At 37.8% G+C, this 15,286-nt stretch overlaps 1 protein-coding gene across 1 annotated transcript in view; it reads right to left on the reverse strand.

The window, feature by feature from the left end:
- Positions 1-5,489: 5,489 nt before the first annotated feature.
- Positions 5,490-15,286, reverse strand: part of LOC136875641 (putative sodium-dependent multivitamin transporter) — a 207,775-nt gene continuing 197,978 nt past the window's right edge. The window contains exon 12 of the mRNA XM_067149183.2: positions 5,490-5,636. Within this exon, the coding sequence (XP_067005284.1) occupies positions 5,532-5,636 (105 nt within the window). The 3' untranslated portion in view covers positions 5,490-5,531. The remainder of the gene's footprint in view (positions 5,637-15,286) is intronic.

Genomic DNA, 15,286 nt, shown 5'->3' on the forward strand with positions numbered 1-15,286 from the left:
TTTTGTGTAGCCTGATCTGAAACTCAAGTACAAGGAATAATAATTTATGCCAAACAAAGAAGGACTGGGTCAAGTTTACTTTGAAATCTCTGTTTCCCCTGTTCTTTCTTTTCTTATTCAAGCTAAGCTCTACACTGGCTTGGATATATGCGACATGCTTCACCAGCTAGTTAAGTTCCAACAACTATGAGCTAGTTAGACCTTCCCTTATTCTAGCAGTTGGCTAGAACATGGGTAAGCAGATTATTATTATAAACTGAAAATGGGCATTTGAAATTTCACACTGCAATATATGCTAGAGTTAGAAGCTCAACCTTTTCAAGGTCATCAGCACCAACAGCAGCATGTAATAGTATGGGAGCACCATAAAAACAAATAGCTGTTTATAAACAAATATTTCTAGGAAAATGCACTAAGATTTGCGGTATAATGTCCTTGACAATCTACTTTCCTGAACCCTGACAAAGAAGCATGGCGTAGTCGTTCACTCCTGTATTGCCATCACTGTTTACTGTAAGAAATTCAATTTTCCAATTATCTTGAAAAGAGTATTGTTTATTTCCTTGTAGTTAATGTGTACAGGTAAGCTGAGACCTTCTTATGATAAAGAATGTACCAGGCTCTTCAAATCTTCCCCACTGCACTTAAGCACAATCTATTTGTTCATGCTGTATATTTTACTGGTTTCACCCTTCACCCTTTTTGTTTATATCCATTGTTGATTTTATTCTACATGACTCATTATTTGTGTATTTTTTTTTAGTTTGTATAACTGTTATGTTCCTCAGTCTGCCAAAACTAATTTTGAATACATTTTTTTATAAATATCTGGAAAAGAAACAACTTAATTAAAATAGAATGAAAGAACATCATCAGATTCTATCAAACCACACTCAAATATATTTAGAAATGTGTAAACATACGTATATTTCTTCTAGAGTGGAGAACAGTGAGCACTTTGTTAAGTTAAATTAGAAAAATTCAAGTTTTTAAGGATTTAAATAGAAATAAACATAAATGTTTACATATTTTTATAGAAGTCCATCTCTGTGGTGTAATGGTTAGTGTGATTAGCTGCCACCCCCAGACACCTGGGTTCGATTCTTGGTTCTGCCATGAAATTTGAAAAGTGGTACAAGGGCTGGAATGGGGTCCACTCAGCCTTGGGAGGTCAGCTAAGTAGAGGGGGGTTTGATTCCCTACTCAGCCATCCTTGAAGCGGTTTTCCACTTCTCCTCCAGGCAAATGCTGGGATGGTAACTAACTTAAGGCCATGGCCACTTCCTTCCCTCTTTCTTGTCTATCCCTTTCTAATCTTCCCGTCCCCCAACAAGGCGTCTGTTCGGGTGAGGCCGCCTAGGCAAGATACTGGACGACATCCCCAGTTGTATCCCCCTGACACAAAGTCTCACACTCCAGCACACTGTCCTTGAGGTGGTAAAGGTGGGATCCCACACTGAGTCCAAGGGAAAAACCAACCCTGGAGGGTAAATGAATTAAGAACGAAAGTGATTTGATAGAATCTGATGACGTTCTTTTACGAACGAAACTTGTCATTCTATTCTTTGGGCCCTATCCAATTGGGCAAACATGGACCATGCCCAACGTCGCTTCTTCTATAGGCTACGCAGGCCTCTATCCTGTACTTGCCCTTACTAAGGGCTGGAACATGGCGGCCCAGGTGGCCAACGCTACTGGGGGCGATTTGGTCAATCTGCCGCCAGGTTTCCAGTTCCAATCCCCCACCCGGGCACCCGCGGTGCTCCCGGGGCCCGAGGTAGAGCCGCTACCGGAGGGACAACCTAGTGAGGCCGCCCAGGAAATGCCTGCCGCCCGACGCGTCCTGCTGACATCGGAGACTCCTGTGTTGTATTGTGCTCTTTGTATGTTCATATTCTGCATTACTGTTATTCTTTTCACGCTTGTTTTCTCGCCATGTTTAATGTTGTATTTCCTTGTAAGCACTGTGTTCATTTCTTTACCTATTTCCCTTGGTATTCCAGCATATGCCTACTCTAGATCTACAAAACATAACTGTCTATTCCTCTTGTATCTTTGTATTTTGAAATTTAATAAAGCACTTGAGGGTTGACTGGGACAACACACCTGACGGGCTGTCACTTGGGATGGGAGTACCCGAGGCTGACGGTCCCGCGGAATGTGCTTCTCCCGCTCAATCACTCGCCTAGTCGCCCGGTCACACGCAGCTGCCGCCAGTGCTCGCGAGGCCCTCCCACTTGCATTGGGGGGGGGCCCTCGCCTAGTACATGCGTGCCCGGCTAGCCTATATAAGGAGGCTGGCTTGGACTCCTGGCGAGCAGTCTATTGGTGACCGGGGGATGAAGGACTTCTTTTTGTTTCTTTTTCACATATAATTTTGTTACTATTGGTTTTCTTTTTCAGATAGTTTATACATTTATTTATTCAAAATCAGTTTCGGCAGACTGAAGAACCTAACAGTTCAAAAATAACCACGTTCTACTTCAGATGTTACAAATCATTGTTTGTGTACATGCCATTAGTTTTGTATTGGATGTGGTAAGCTTTGTCGAGAGGCGGCCTCGAATTCAAGGAAGCATTTAAAATTAAAATTCATGTAATCTAATAAACTCTGATCATATAACTTAATAACAGCGAACTCGACTGCCCTACTTAAATTGTCACCTCTGAATTGAACGAGCAAGCATAGGATGCATGATCTCAGTTTCAGTTTCTTTCTTCCTTTTTCACTCATTCTGATACCACACTCATATGTTCATAAATATGGATAGAGAAATATAGGATGCACTTGACATAAAGTTCAAAATAAGTAACATTAACACTTTTCTCCACCAAAAAAAAAAATCTATAGAACAACCCTCTTCAGCAGCCTTGCAAGACCTATTTGTTGCAGAAGTGACGTCTTCATACTTGCTTCATACTTTCACTCCTTAACTCAATGTCAATGTGCTGCCGATATTTTTTCTAACATAAAGGAATGTATCATATTCCTGGTACTAGTATAAAACCTATCAACCAGGTCCTCATTCTAATACAGTTCATCAAAAATAATATCATTCTTTTGAATGTTGTCACAAAAATCTGGAAAAAGAGAACAAATATATTAAACCAAGAAACAAAAATGAACAACATAACAGAAAACTAAGGCTGCTTTAAAACAAGGCAGCTAGTGACTGCAATTAATTGGTGCAACTTATTGAAGAGCACTAAATGGAAGCCTTCATACATGATAATGGCAGTTGCCAGCTGGGAAACAGTTGCTGACAGTTGCTCACTCATGCAACCAATAGCCATAACTCAGAATTGCTGCTGCTGGAGTAACAGCATTATCTGAAATGAGAGCTTTTAAACTGTGCCACTAACAGTTGCCACTTCATACCACTGCACACTCTAGCCTGCTCATGGTCTGTAAAATTGAGTAAAGCATAAACAAAGGCTGTAGCTACTGCCTACCTTATCAAGTACGAGTAAAAGCGTTGAAATAAGTAACCTTAAGAAACTTCGAAGTTCATCAAATTATGGTTTAGACATCTGGAAGTAGCTGAAAAATTTATTTTGATCCACGTACAGATTGATATACAAAGTGTGATTAAGACTTCCCTCCAGGCATGCTGATATCATAAAATCCTTAAGCACTTTACCTATTTCCCTTGGAATTCCAGCATATGCCTACTCTAGATCTACAAAACATAACTGTCTATTCCTCTTGTAGTATTTTTCAATTATGTGGCACATACTGAAAATCTGGTCCTGATTCGCTGCTTCTACTACAGCATCCCTGTATGCCACCCATTCCCCTTCTATATCCTGACCCTGCTTACCATCTATTGTTTGGAATTTTTCACTAATCATATACATATATTTCTAATTTCCTTGTTCTGGAAATTTTCTACCCTTATTCATTGCAGACAGATTCCACTTTCTCTATCCTAGGCCTAGAGATACTTAGCTCAGACAATGATCTGTATCATCAAAATATCCCTGGAACTGCTGCATGTTCCTAACAGATTTCATGAATTCAAAGTTAGTTATGATGTAGTCTATTGTGGATCTGGTGCCCCTACCCTCCAATGTGTAGCGGTGAATAGCCTTATGCTTGAAGAATGTGCTGCTAATCCCATACTAGCAAAGAAGTCAGTAAATGCTTCCCATTCCTATTAGCTTTCAAATCTTCCCAACATTTATTGTTCACCTTTTCATATCGGACAGATTTCCAACTTTTGCATTGAAATTGCCTATTAGGACTATCCTGTCTTTGCTGTTCACCCTAAATACAATGCGACCGAGTGCTTCATGAAGCTTGTCAACTTCATCTTCATTTGCATCTTCATATGGCGAATACACAGAGACAAAATTCTTATAATTCCTCCAACAACTAAATCCACCCATATCATTTGCTCATTTACGTGCCTAACAAACTATGTTGCATGCAATAGTATCCCTGATTAGCAGTCCTACCCTACACTCTGCCCCTTTTTTTTTTAACTGCTGTTAAGAATACTTTTTTAAACCTCCTTTCTCATTATCTCCCCTTATCCAAATATTATTAACTCCTACACATCCAAATGCATGATGCAGGATGCAGGGCTGCGCATGGAGACCAATGAAAGGACACAATAGAGAAATCCATTTTACTATAGTGGGAGGAGCTTGGTAAGGAAGTGTAAAGAGGTGATGTATGGTAAAGTTGTATTATTGCCCTCCTGACATGTAAGCAGCAGAGATCTGGGCACTCACAGAAAGACAAGAGAGTAAAATCGAGGTCAGTGAGATAAAAAAATTAAGAATTATGACAGAGAAGACAAGAAAGGACAGATTAAGAAATGAGGATACCAGAAAGGTAGGTAAGCTTTCCTTCAAAATGGAGAGAAATAAACTGAGATGGTTTGAACATGTGAAGAAGATGGAAAGGGGAAGGATACCAAAGTGGATGATGAAGGCTAAGATTGACGGAAGGAGAACAACAGGTAGATGCAGACTATGATGGTTTGATCCTTTTCCAAAATCTGTACAGATATTCAAGAAGAGAATAACAGCAACAGAGAAAATAAATGAAATGTTAGAGGGCATTTCACCAGTGCAGGTTAATGTAAATAAAAAATGTGTGTGAATAAATTAATTCCATCCCCTGGTCTAAGGAGTTTGGACAGCCAAAGTAGGGGACTGCCTATAGGGGGGAAGTACAGTGGGGACTTCGAGGGCCCTGGGACTGCTACAGTAGCTGTGTCTGTCCTTCATGATTGACTGGATTGGTACAACTCAAAAGCAATCACAAAAACATCCACTAAATCATGTCAAAAATAATGTAGCACAATAATACATATGAGTCATGTTATTTGATATACAATAATATAGGAATTTTAAAAAATAGAAAACACTCTAATATCATCATCAGATTTCAACACACATCAGCATATCACTCTTGTCACCCGAGCTACCTTAGTCTCTAAATCAGTGGTAAAATGAGCAAGAAAATGTTTTACCTATGAGCATTGCAGTAATAACTAATTCTTCTCTAAGAGCTACTATCCTCAAAGGGGTGATGTTGACAGCAACTTAGGTTCACTAGTTGACAGGTTCTTCATGTTATTCTTGGAGATCAGAGATGATGCTGGAGTACCATTCTGTAGTAGTAACTACAACATTAGAACATTTCAAGTTACATTTCTGAACACTGAATTCAGAGTAAATTGCAAACACTAACAAAACTGGTTACCAACTCCAATAAATAATAAAACTACTGTATGAGCCTGATAAAAGCAACAGGATATATTGCAGGATATACTACAATGCTGGACTCTGATCATTCTTTTTTTTTTTTTTTTACGCTGTCTGGCATGACTAGGGCTTGAATTAATAGGTTTTAACCAAAAAATGTTCTTGCAATTTAATTTAATTTAATTTTAAACCTCAAACCCCATGGCACAACAGCCTCGAAGGGCCTTGGCCTACCCAGTGACCGCTGCTCAGCCCGAAGGCCTGCAGATTATGAGGTACCGTGTGGTCAGCACAACGAATCCTCTCGGTCATTATTCTTGTTTTCTACACCGAGACTGCCATCTCACCGTCAGATGGCTCCTCAATTGTAATCACGTAGGCTGAGTGGACCTCGAACCAGCCCTCAGATCCAGGTAAAAATCCCTGACCTGGCCGGGAATCAAACCTGGGGCCTGCGCGTAAAAGACAGGCAAGCTGCCTCTACACTGCGCGGCCGGCACTTTAATTTTAAAACTAACTTATTTTTGTGTTTTATGTCCACAACATTCAAATGAGAGAATCTTAATAAACCTAAAATAGGCCAAATGGGACTTAAAGGCTTAATCATCATAATTTCTCCTTGTCCAGTTCATTCAAGGTTGGGGTTCATACCACCACTCCTCATTCATCACTGTGGTCCAGTTCACGCTGCACGTCCTAAGGCTGTTCTTCACTAAATTCATCCATCATGTTTTTGGTCTTCCTCAAACTCTCTTTCCCTCCTGCTGCAGTTCCAAATTCTGTTTTGTCATCCTTTCCCTGTTCAACTGTTTGGAGTGTCCAAACCATATCAACCTGTTCCTCTCTATCTCATCATTCAACTTCTCCAATTTAACTGCTTCCTTATATCCTCATTTTTAACTCTGTCCTTTCTTGTCTCAGGAATGTAATTTCACAACTTTGATCTCCTTTTTTTGGTCACAGGCCAAGTCTCTGTCCCGTAAGTTATTATAGGGATGAAATATGTCTTGTATATGATTTCACACTGTGGTAGAAAGCATTTTCCATTGTTCTCCTGCTGATTTCCAAATCTGTCTAGCATTTACCATTAGTTCACTTCCTAAGTACTTAATGTGATCATTGTCTCCAATTCTTATTCCTTCTCTTTTGCTGGTCTTTACCATTGGTTTACTCTTTTTTTGCACTCATCTTCATTCCCCATTGTACAATTTTATGCTGTTCATCTGTTCCTGTACAGCAGATTCATCCATTACTCACATCACAATATCATCAATAGAGAATATATTTTTATTTTCAATAATTTTCTTATAAATACATAAATTATTACTTTTTCTTTATTCTAAGAATAAGGATGATGCTTCATCAGTTGAAATTCTTCAGAACATACCCAAGGACAGTTCATTAAAAAATGAATTTATTACACTTCAGCAAAGTTCTGAAGAATTTCAACTGACGAAGCATCATAAAATTAGAAACATCAACCAGCTTGTTAATTGAGACAGTTAATGAAGAGTGTGGCACTGAGAAAAGAATTCATTCACTCAAAGGCCCCAAAGCAGAAACTATTGAACAGAAACTTAAAAGTGCATTTGACAATAAATCTGGATTTCATACTATTTAGAAATTTTACAAGTTATAAATCTCATCGTTAGGTCCGTATTGAACAACATATACCTTTCTGGAAGAATGTTTCTTGAGGGTCCACTTTTTCAGTACATTGTTTTTTATTAATTTACATAAATAATGTTACATCATTACTATGTCTTAAGTGGGACATGTTTTGCCTATTTTTAGGCATCTTCAACCACTGTTCCTAATATCTAAGATCAAAACTGCTAGGATCCTAGGCTTGTTTACAATAAAATGCTTAAAATAGTTGCGCTAACATGAATTGCTCTGTCTAAAATTCTATACGTCTATCCATTCTATACGTTTTATAAAAACATCCTTGACGTGATTGTTACACTTTAAAAAATTTGATTACTGGTAATATACTAGTTCAAACCCAATGTTACATATAGTTACGTTGGGCTGGCATGAATTGCTCAGTTTATAATGTCCAACGTATGTGCAGCCTATGAAAACTTCACTGTCTTGATTGTCACTTTTTTTGTGATGTTAATTTTTGGAATAAAAATTCAGTTGTGGTTTTATGGGATGTTGTTGATGTGGTCAGTTGTCTCACTGTTTTTCTTTTTTTTTTGTTGCCTTGTGATGATTAAAATTCAGTAAAACAGGGCTGCCTGCTATTATGTGGGTCGGAAGAGGGGACATCTCAAGATTGTTCTTTCTGTTGTTGTGGACATTATTGCTCATTGAAAGGTTGAGAGTGGTGGATTGAGAGTCTCATTGTTTCTCTTGCAGCTGGCTTGCTCCCGTAATACTTCCTTCCAACTGGCCAGCATAACATTTTTTAATCAGAGCAATTCATGTTAGCCTATTTTAATCATTTTATTGTAAACGAGTCTAGGATCCTAGCAATTTTGATCTTAGATATTAAGAACAGAGGCTGAATATGCCTAAAAACAGGCAAAAAATGTCCCACTGAAGACGTAGTAATGATGTAACATTATTCATGTAAATTAATAAAAAACATACAATGTACTGAAAAGGTGGACCCTCAAGAAACATTCTTCCAGAAATGTACAAATTTGCTGAAGTACCTGAAGGGCAAGAAGATACTGGTGAAACTGAGAATTTAAGTGTCAAATATATTTCTTTGATGAAGACTGTATTCTCATGATGGACCATCCTTCTCCTGATATTGTGCAGTGTTCTAAGAAAACCAACATTTAGTTTGTGAAATTAATTTCACCGTTGTTCGCTGCAACAATGAGCTATTTCAAACCATCATCATCTGAACAGAACTGGTATATGATTTTTATAATACATACTTTAAAAAATTAATATTGAAATAAAATTTTATAATTTGTATATATATACCTGTATATCCAACTTTTTATTACATAAGAAAATACATATTTTCAGGTATTTTAACACATAACAATCCATTCCCTAACCATTAGCAAGCATCATTACATATTTTTGTTCCATCATAAGCCTTTCCTTCGCTTCTTTCATAATCTTATCCATTAACAATAGTGACAGAATATTTCCTTCTCAGTCTTATTTCTATTTTAAACCATCCTGTATTCCCAGCTTTCGTTTTCACACAACTGTAACATTTGATATACGCTGCTCTAATCATTTCTATAAAGTATTCACCCATATTTTCCTGTGTCAGGGTTTTCCAAATCTTTTCTTTGGGTACACTGTCATAGGCCTTTTCTACATCAATGGAAGTCATCACCACATACTTCTCTTATTTGCTGTTTCTTCCATAATCTGTTTCATGAAGAAAGGATTGGTTCCTTGTTGATCTTCTGTCCAAATTGTTCCTCTTGAATTTGGAGCTCTGTTTTTCTTCTAAGCTTTGTAAAGAAAGAAGTCAAAATACAAGCTAAGACAGCCATTTTCAAAATCTGTAAAGTAAACACATATTTTTCCTTGAATCCATGTTATTACAATTTTTACATGGATTGCACATGTTGCATGAGAGCTGTAGAACTGCTCACAACTTTCTTAGGGGTTGCTGACAGGATACAAAGACACTTTAAGGGGTTGGTGAGCGGTTTACTTCTCATCGCCTTTCTCCTGCTAGTAAACTTGTGAGGTTGTGTGCCCTATTCAGTTCATTCTTATACCTAGTGTGTGTGTGTGTGAAGGTTACAGAAACATATTTGATATGCCTAAATATGTCTTCAAGACCTAACCTAATATGGCAATGGATTAGGAAAAACACTAATTTTACTACTGATGGAATAACAAATTTTTCTCAAGCCTGTCGAAAATAAGCAACTAAATCTAAATACTGTAACTATACTGAATTTTTGCTCCTAGGTATTTATCTGCAAATGGACAGCATCAGCATTATATATCTATTTATATTTATTATATTCTTATTTGCAATGCTTTTTTTTTTTTTTTGTGGTGGTATGCAAAGGTACCTAGTACGACAACTTTTTCTCAAAACTAACAAAAACAATGAATTATATATTGTTTATTTATTTATAAAATATCCTGACAGTTTAAGTCTTATTGTGCATGAGTATATAAGGGTTATAGTTTTGATCAGTTTTTTAAATTATTGGTCCTTGACACAAAATTAGGAAACTAAATGATTGAAGATGTAGTGAATGAATTGAAGGAACTGTTTGTAGCAGCAGGATTTCCTGAACAGATGATATAATGACTTTGAATGTTCCAAATTACAACTGTTTAGGTGACACTCAAGTTTGAATCTTGTTCTTCCAAACACGGCACAGTCAAACAGTAAATGGTCCACTGTTCGTGAAGATCCACAAAAGTGTTCAAAGTGGCACTTAAACTTTCCATGGCTGGAGAGAAACTGAGTGAGAATGAATTCGGGCACTAATGCTTTGCACTGGAGCCAGCTATATATGTCGGGAAAAACTAATTATCTTGTGACAGACCCTTTTGTACTTTATGTCCAGAGGTTGTTCCACTGTCTTATTAGATATGTTTTGATTTGGGCTTTTGCACAGCTTAGGGGTGATTTGTTGTAGGTGATTTTTATATCTGCTAAGGAGGCTGCTTTTGCGAGGATGTCTCCCTTTTCATTTCTATGAAAACCTGTGTGTCCTCGGATCCAGCAAAGACAGACGTGGGGGCACGGTGTGCTCTAGATCTTATAAAGGACAATCTAATGGTATCTGTACTGCAACTAGCGCCATTAATGCCAGCGTAGCAGCAAATAACTAGCAAATAGCTAACCATCATAGCTAATCTGGGGTTAATGTATGTTTAAATTTAACTGCTTTCGTTGTTTTAAAATAATCTGAAAAGCACAGAACACTTGTTTTGTACTGCTGAGGCAAATGAGTTCATTGTTATTTAGCAAGATCAAGAGGTGCACATGGTTCACAAGTTAGAGAAGTGAAATAAATAAAATAATTCATTATTTTGTACTGGTGTGGAATAAGAGAAAGCACAATGATTCTTTTGAAGTACCTCCTGAACCTGCGAACAGCAAATCAAGTGAATGTCAAGAAAACATCACACGTATCAATAGATTTACTGTAGTTCAAGAAGGAAACAATTCTGATCATAATGGGCCTGACTGGACACCAACTCATAAAAAACACTTTATCCAGAGAAATGGATGGTTTTATGCAGAAAATTAAATGCTAGGTTGTACGATGTGTCAAAAGTTTACAAGTTTAGGATCAGAGAAACAGATGGAACGGGAAATTTCTTCAAAATGGGACAGTAGTAAAATCAGTACTTTTGGAAGAGATACGAACAAAGTGTGAAGAAGTTTGGGTGAGTACTGCCACCTTCTTTCTTAGAAAAAAGCACTGCCTATTTGACTCTAAGTACAATTTATAAAATTACTATAAAAGATTAGGATACCATAATAATGTCCATATGCAAATCATCACAATTCTTTTATCTAGCAAATGTACCAGTGCTTCGCTTAATAATACCAATTTTCATGCCTGAAACATGTTATGGTTTTGAGATACACTGTAGATATGCTCATTTTAAAAATTCACTTCCCCTTAAGTGCATTTTCCAAAAACAAATTATGTGTGTTTCTATAATTTTACAGGAGATTCCAAATACCAGTTTGCATGTCTGTAGAATGTTACATATTTTAGATATGCTCTTGATACACTAATTTTAAAAATTCACTTCTTTTTCACTCCTGTTCACCCCCGGTTAAGTGGAGTTTCCAAAAACCAATTTTCATGTCTGTAACCATTGTGGTGCCGGTATTCGAATCCCACTCACAACGCGGCTTGTATCCAGTTCTCACCGGCAGAGCAGGCCAGGCGACCAGCTGAAACTACACAACATCGCTCGAGACCCTATATAAGCGAGTGGGCCGGGAGAGAATGCAGTCAGTCATCCAATGGCTAGCTACACCTTTCTTCAGAAGCGCAGAGGGTGCTTTGTATAAACAGCTTACTGAACAAGTGGATTGAAGCTAGCTCGTGAGGTTTCTATCTCTTGACTTGCTGACATCTCTCCAAACTTTACATTCTCAAGTCTTCAGCTCTTGAATGAGCACTTCGACTTTGCAAGTCAGTTGCTACGCAACATTTCTCCCTCAGCAAGTCTTCATTTAGTTTGTGTACTGGCAACGTGTAAATATTGTACATATTTTAAGTGTTGTAGTAATCTGTTTATGTGACAAAACCGTCCATTCTATGAAAAGACTTTCTTTAGCAAAAGCTAGACTTCGAGTTTAATGTGCCAGTAGCACATATTTTGCAATACTGTATCATTGCAATTCTCCTTTAATACATTTTTTTGTGTGTGTGAAATAACTCTCTTAATACAAAACACTAATAACCTCAGTTTTTGAGATATAAATATCCCCATTTCACACACGCACACACGCACGCACACACGCACACCCCCGTAAGGGAATTTTTCAAAAACAAAAAGTATGCATTTATAATTAAAGTAGATTCCAAATACCAATTTTTACGTCTGTAAACTGGTTTTTGAGATATAGATGTTCTCATTTAAAAAGTTCAACCCCATTTCTCCCCCTTAGTGATGGAATATCCAAAAATCATCCCTTAGTGAGCTCCTACATTGTAATATAAATGTATTGCCAAAATTTCATTTCTTTACATTGTGTAGTTTTCGCTGGGTGTTGATTACAGTCAGTCAGAGTTAGCCGTTTATATATACGAGTAGAGATATGTTTTGATTGTAAATTTATCACAAAATGTCTATAAAATTCTTAAAAAAACAAAAAAGAGCCTAATCTGTGATAATAAAAGTCTAAAACTACTGGTATTTTATAAAAACCTAAGAAAATCTGGACCCTAGTCATGACTGTTGTGAAATACTTACAATTAACTTCTTAAGGTACATAGAGATGCCAACAAAATCAAACTCAGAAGTGATGTTGACATATCTAATACCATGTCAGTCAAAAAGTCAATATACCTTGTTATAGGCTACAAAAGTCAGGTTCAAGTCATTTCATTGTTCAGTTAAAAAGGTTTAATGCCATCAGATCTAAAAAAATCATTCAATATATTCAGATAAATGTTTAAGAGGTGGTTAATCAAGTTTCCTTTTTAACTCAGTACAGGAATACAGTACTTTGAAATGAATAAGTTTTTTATACAATGCAATTACACCAGGTGCTTGCACATGAAGATATGCAACCTTGTAACACTGATAGTCATTAAGGATGATACTGCTCTGCCTGCTGCCTGTATGTTACCAATGTAAAATGAACCAACCTTGCACAGGCAAAGTGGCTAAATGTAATATTCGCAGCAAGACGGAAGGACCTTTCCACAAATGTGATGTTTATTGTGTGCTTCTATAACACATGTGCCATCAATATGAACTAGTTAATAAGATGTGCAAAGTGATCTGTTTTGGTAGAATGATAAATGAACACTGTAAAACATAAACCAGAGATATGACATGGGAATAAAATGTCCTAGAAGAAGGGGCATGCATTACAGTATTTTCTGTGAGTTCATAATAAAAGCAGTTGTTTTCCTTGGAGAGATATGGGTAGATATCCAAGTTTACACAGTAAGTTTTGCTTCTACTTTTGCATCAACAAATTTTAGGTCTGGCACCTCCTGGCCAACCACAACAACAGAAACAATAGAAACACACTGTTTGACCTGCACAATCCTTGAAGTCTGGGTTGATGTGGCAAAAGTGACTCATTAGCATGCCTAATGTTATAAGAACTATATGTTTTGGTTTGAAACTATACAAAATATTTGTTCACATTTACCAAGAATGTATAGCAAAGATTACATACATTAAGCAAGTCATAGAGAGAAAACTTCATTAAAAAACAGACAGTTTCATTCAGAAGACTGGGGGACCACTGTTGCTCATGTCCGTAGGTTTAACCTTAAATTACCCTACACATGTCCCCTGGGTGGTGCTAAGTGAGCAACATCAGAATAAGATGAGACCGAACTGTCGTATACGACCTCCCGGTCAAGGAAAATGGAGAAGAATCATACCTAGAGGTCCTTATCAGGGCCCTCAAGTTCGTAACATTGGCCCTTCAATGAAAATATGCCAGCTTAACATCGAGGGCATAAGCAGAGCAAAGTGTGAACACCTAGCAAAGATTCTCAAAGAACACCAGACTCATATCATCCTGCTTCAAGAAACCCACACAGAAAATGATCTCCAGCTGCAATCCAGAGGGAGAATTCCAGGATTTAAATTAGTGTCCGCAGTTAATCACGCAAAGTACGGGAATGCCACCTATGTGAGGAGTGATATTACCCACCATCAAGTCTTGCCATCCTTCTCAGATAATGAAATATTTACTACCTCAATCAAAGTTTGTGATTTGACAGTAGTTAACGTATATAAACCTCCTGGAACTCCCTGGCCGTCTCCACCAATTCCATCTCTGCAAAATCCAAGTATAATTGTAGGCGACTTCAACAGCCACCACACACTATGGGGATACAAAGAGAATTACAGTAATGGGGAAAAGCTCACTGACTGGATGGAAACTGAAAACCTTAAGCTTATCTATGATGCCAAGGATAAGGCTTCCTTCTCTTCTGCACGATGGAACAAAGAATACACCCCGGATCTCTGTTTTGTAACGCAATCACAACACCCACTCAGCAACATACGACGCACAGTGCTCAACAAATTTACGCACAGTCAGCACAGACCAATAATTCTCCAGTCTGGATTGCTTGTGCCCATCGTTCACTCCTGCCCGAAAAAGAGATGGAATTTTAAAAAAGCCAATTGGGAAGAATTTTCTAAACAGACTGACTCCAACCTGCGATGGATAAGACCTATCCATAGTAACTACAGCAGATTCATCGGTGTGGTTAAAAGTGCAGCAAAACGATGTATACCAAGAGGATATCGTAAACAATACATCCCCGGCTGGAACGAGGAGAGTGAAAGGCTCTTCAAAGAATTTGAGGCCAATGGTGACCCAGATACAGCTTCGGAACTGTTACAATCCCTAGATGAAAATAGGAAGAGAATTTGGCAAGAAACAGTAGAGTCCCTAGACTTCACTCACTCCAGCAGAGAAGCTTGGAGCCTGATCAGGAAATTGGACACACCAAATAGCAAAATTAGACCGAAAACAAGCATCAGTCTAGACGACATGGCCAAGCATATGATCTGTACCTCAAAGGTCTCAGTTGACAAGCATTATAGAAGGCACGTAAAGCACCTCCTGAAGGAAAAGAAACGTTCGGCTCAACGATTCTCTGAATTCTCTGCCCCATTTCAACTACAAGAAACTAAGCAGGCCTTAGAAAGTCTAAAACCTGGCAAAGCGGCAGGTGCTGATGGTATATATCCAGAGTTCCTTCTTCATCTTGGACCAGCTGCTGCTAAATGGCTTACTAACTTCTTCACAAACATACTAGAGACAGGTACCTACCTTCAGTCTCCAAGAAAACAAAAATAATAGCTGTATTGAAAACATCTAAGGACCCAACAAAAGTTGAGAGTTACCGGCCAATAGCACTACTCAGTGTTACAATGAAGCTTATGGAAA

This window comes from Anabrus simplex, chromosome 6, assembly GCF_040414725.1.
Source record: "Anabrus simplex isolate iqAnaSimp1 chromosome 6, ASM4041472v1, whole genome shotgun sequence".
In the NCBI taxonomy this organism is placed as follows: domain Eukaryota; kingdom Metazoa; phylum Arthropoda; class Insecta; order Orthoptera; family Tettigoniidae; genus Anabrus; species Anabrus simplex.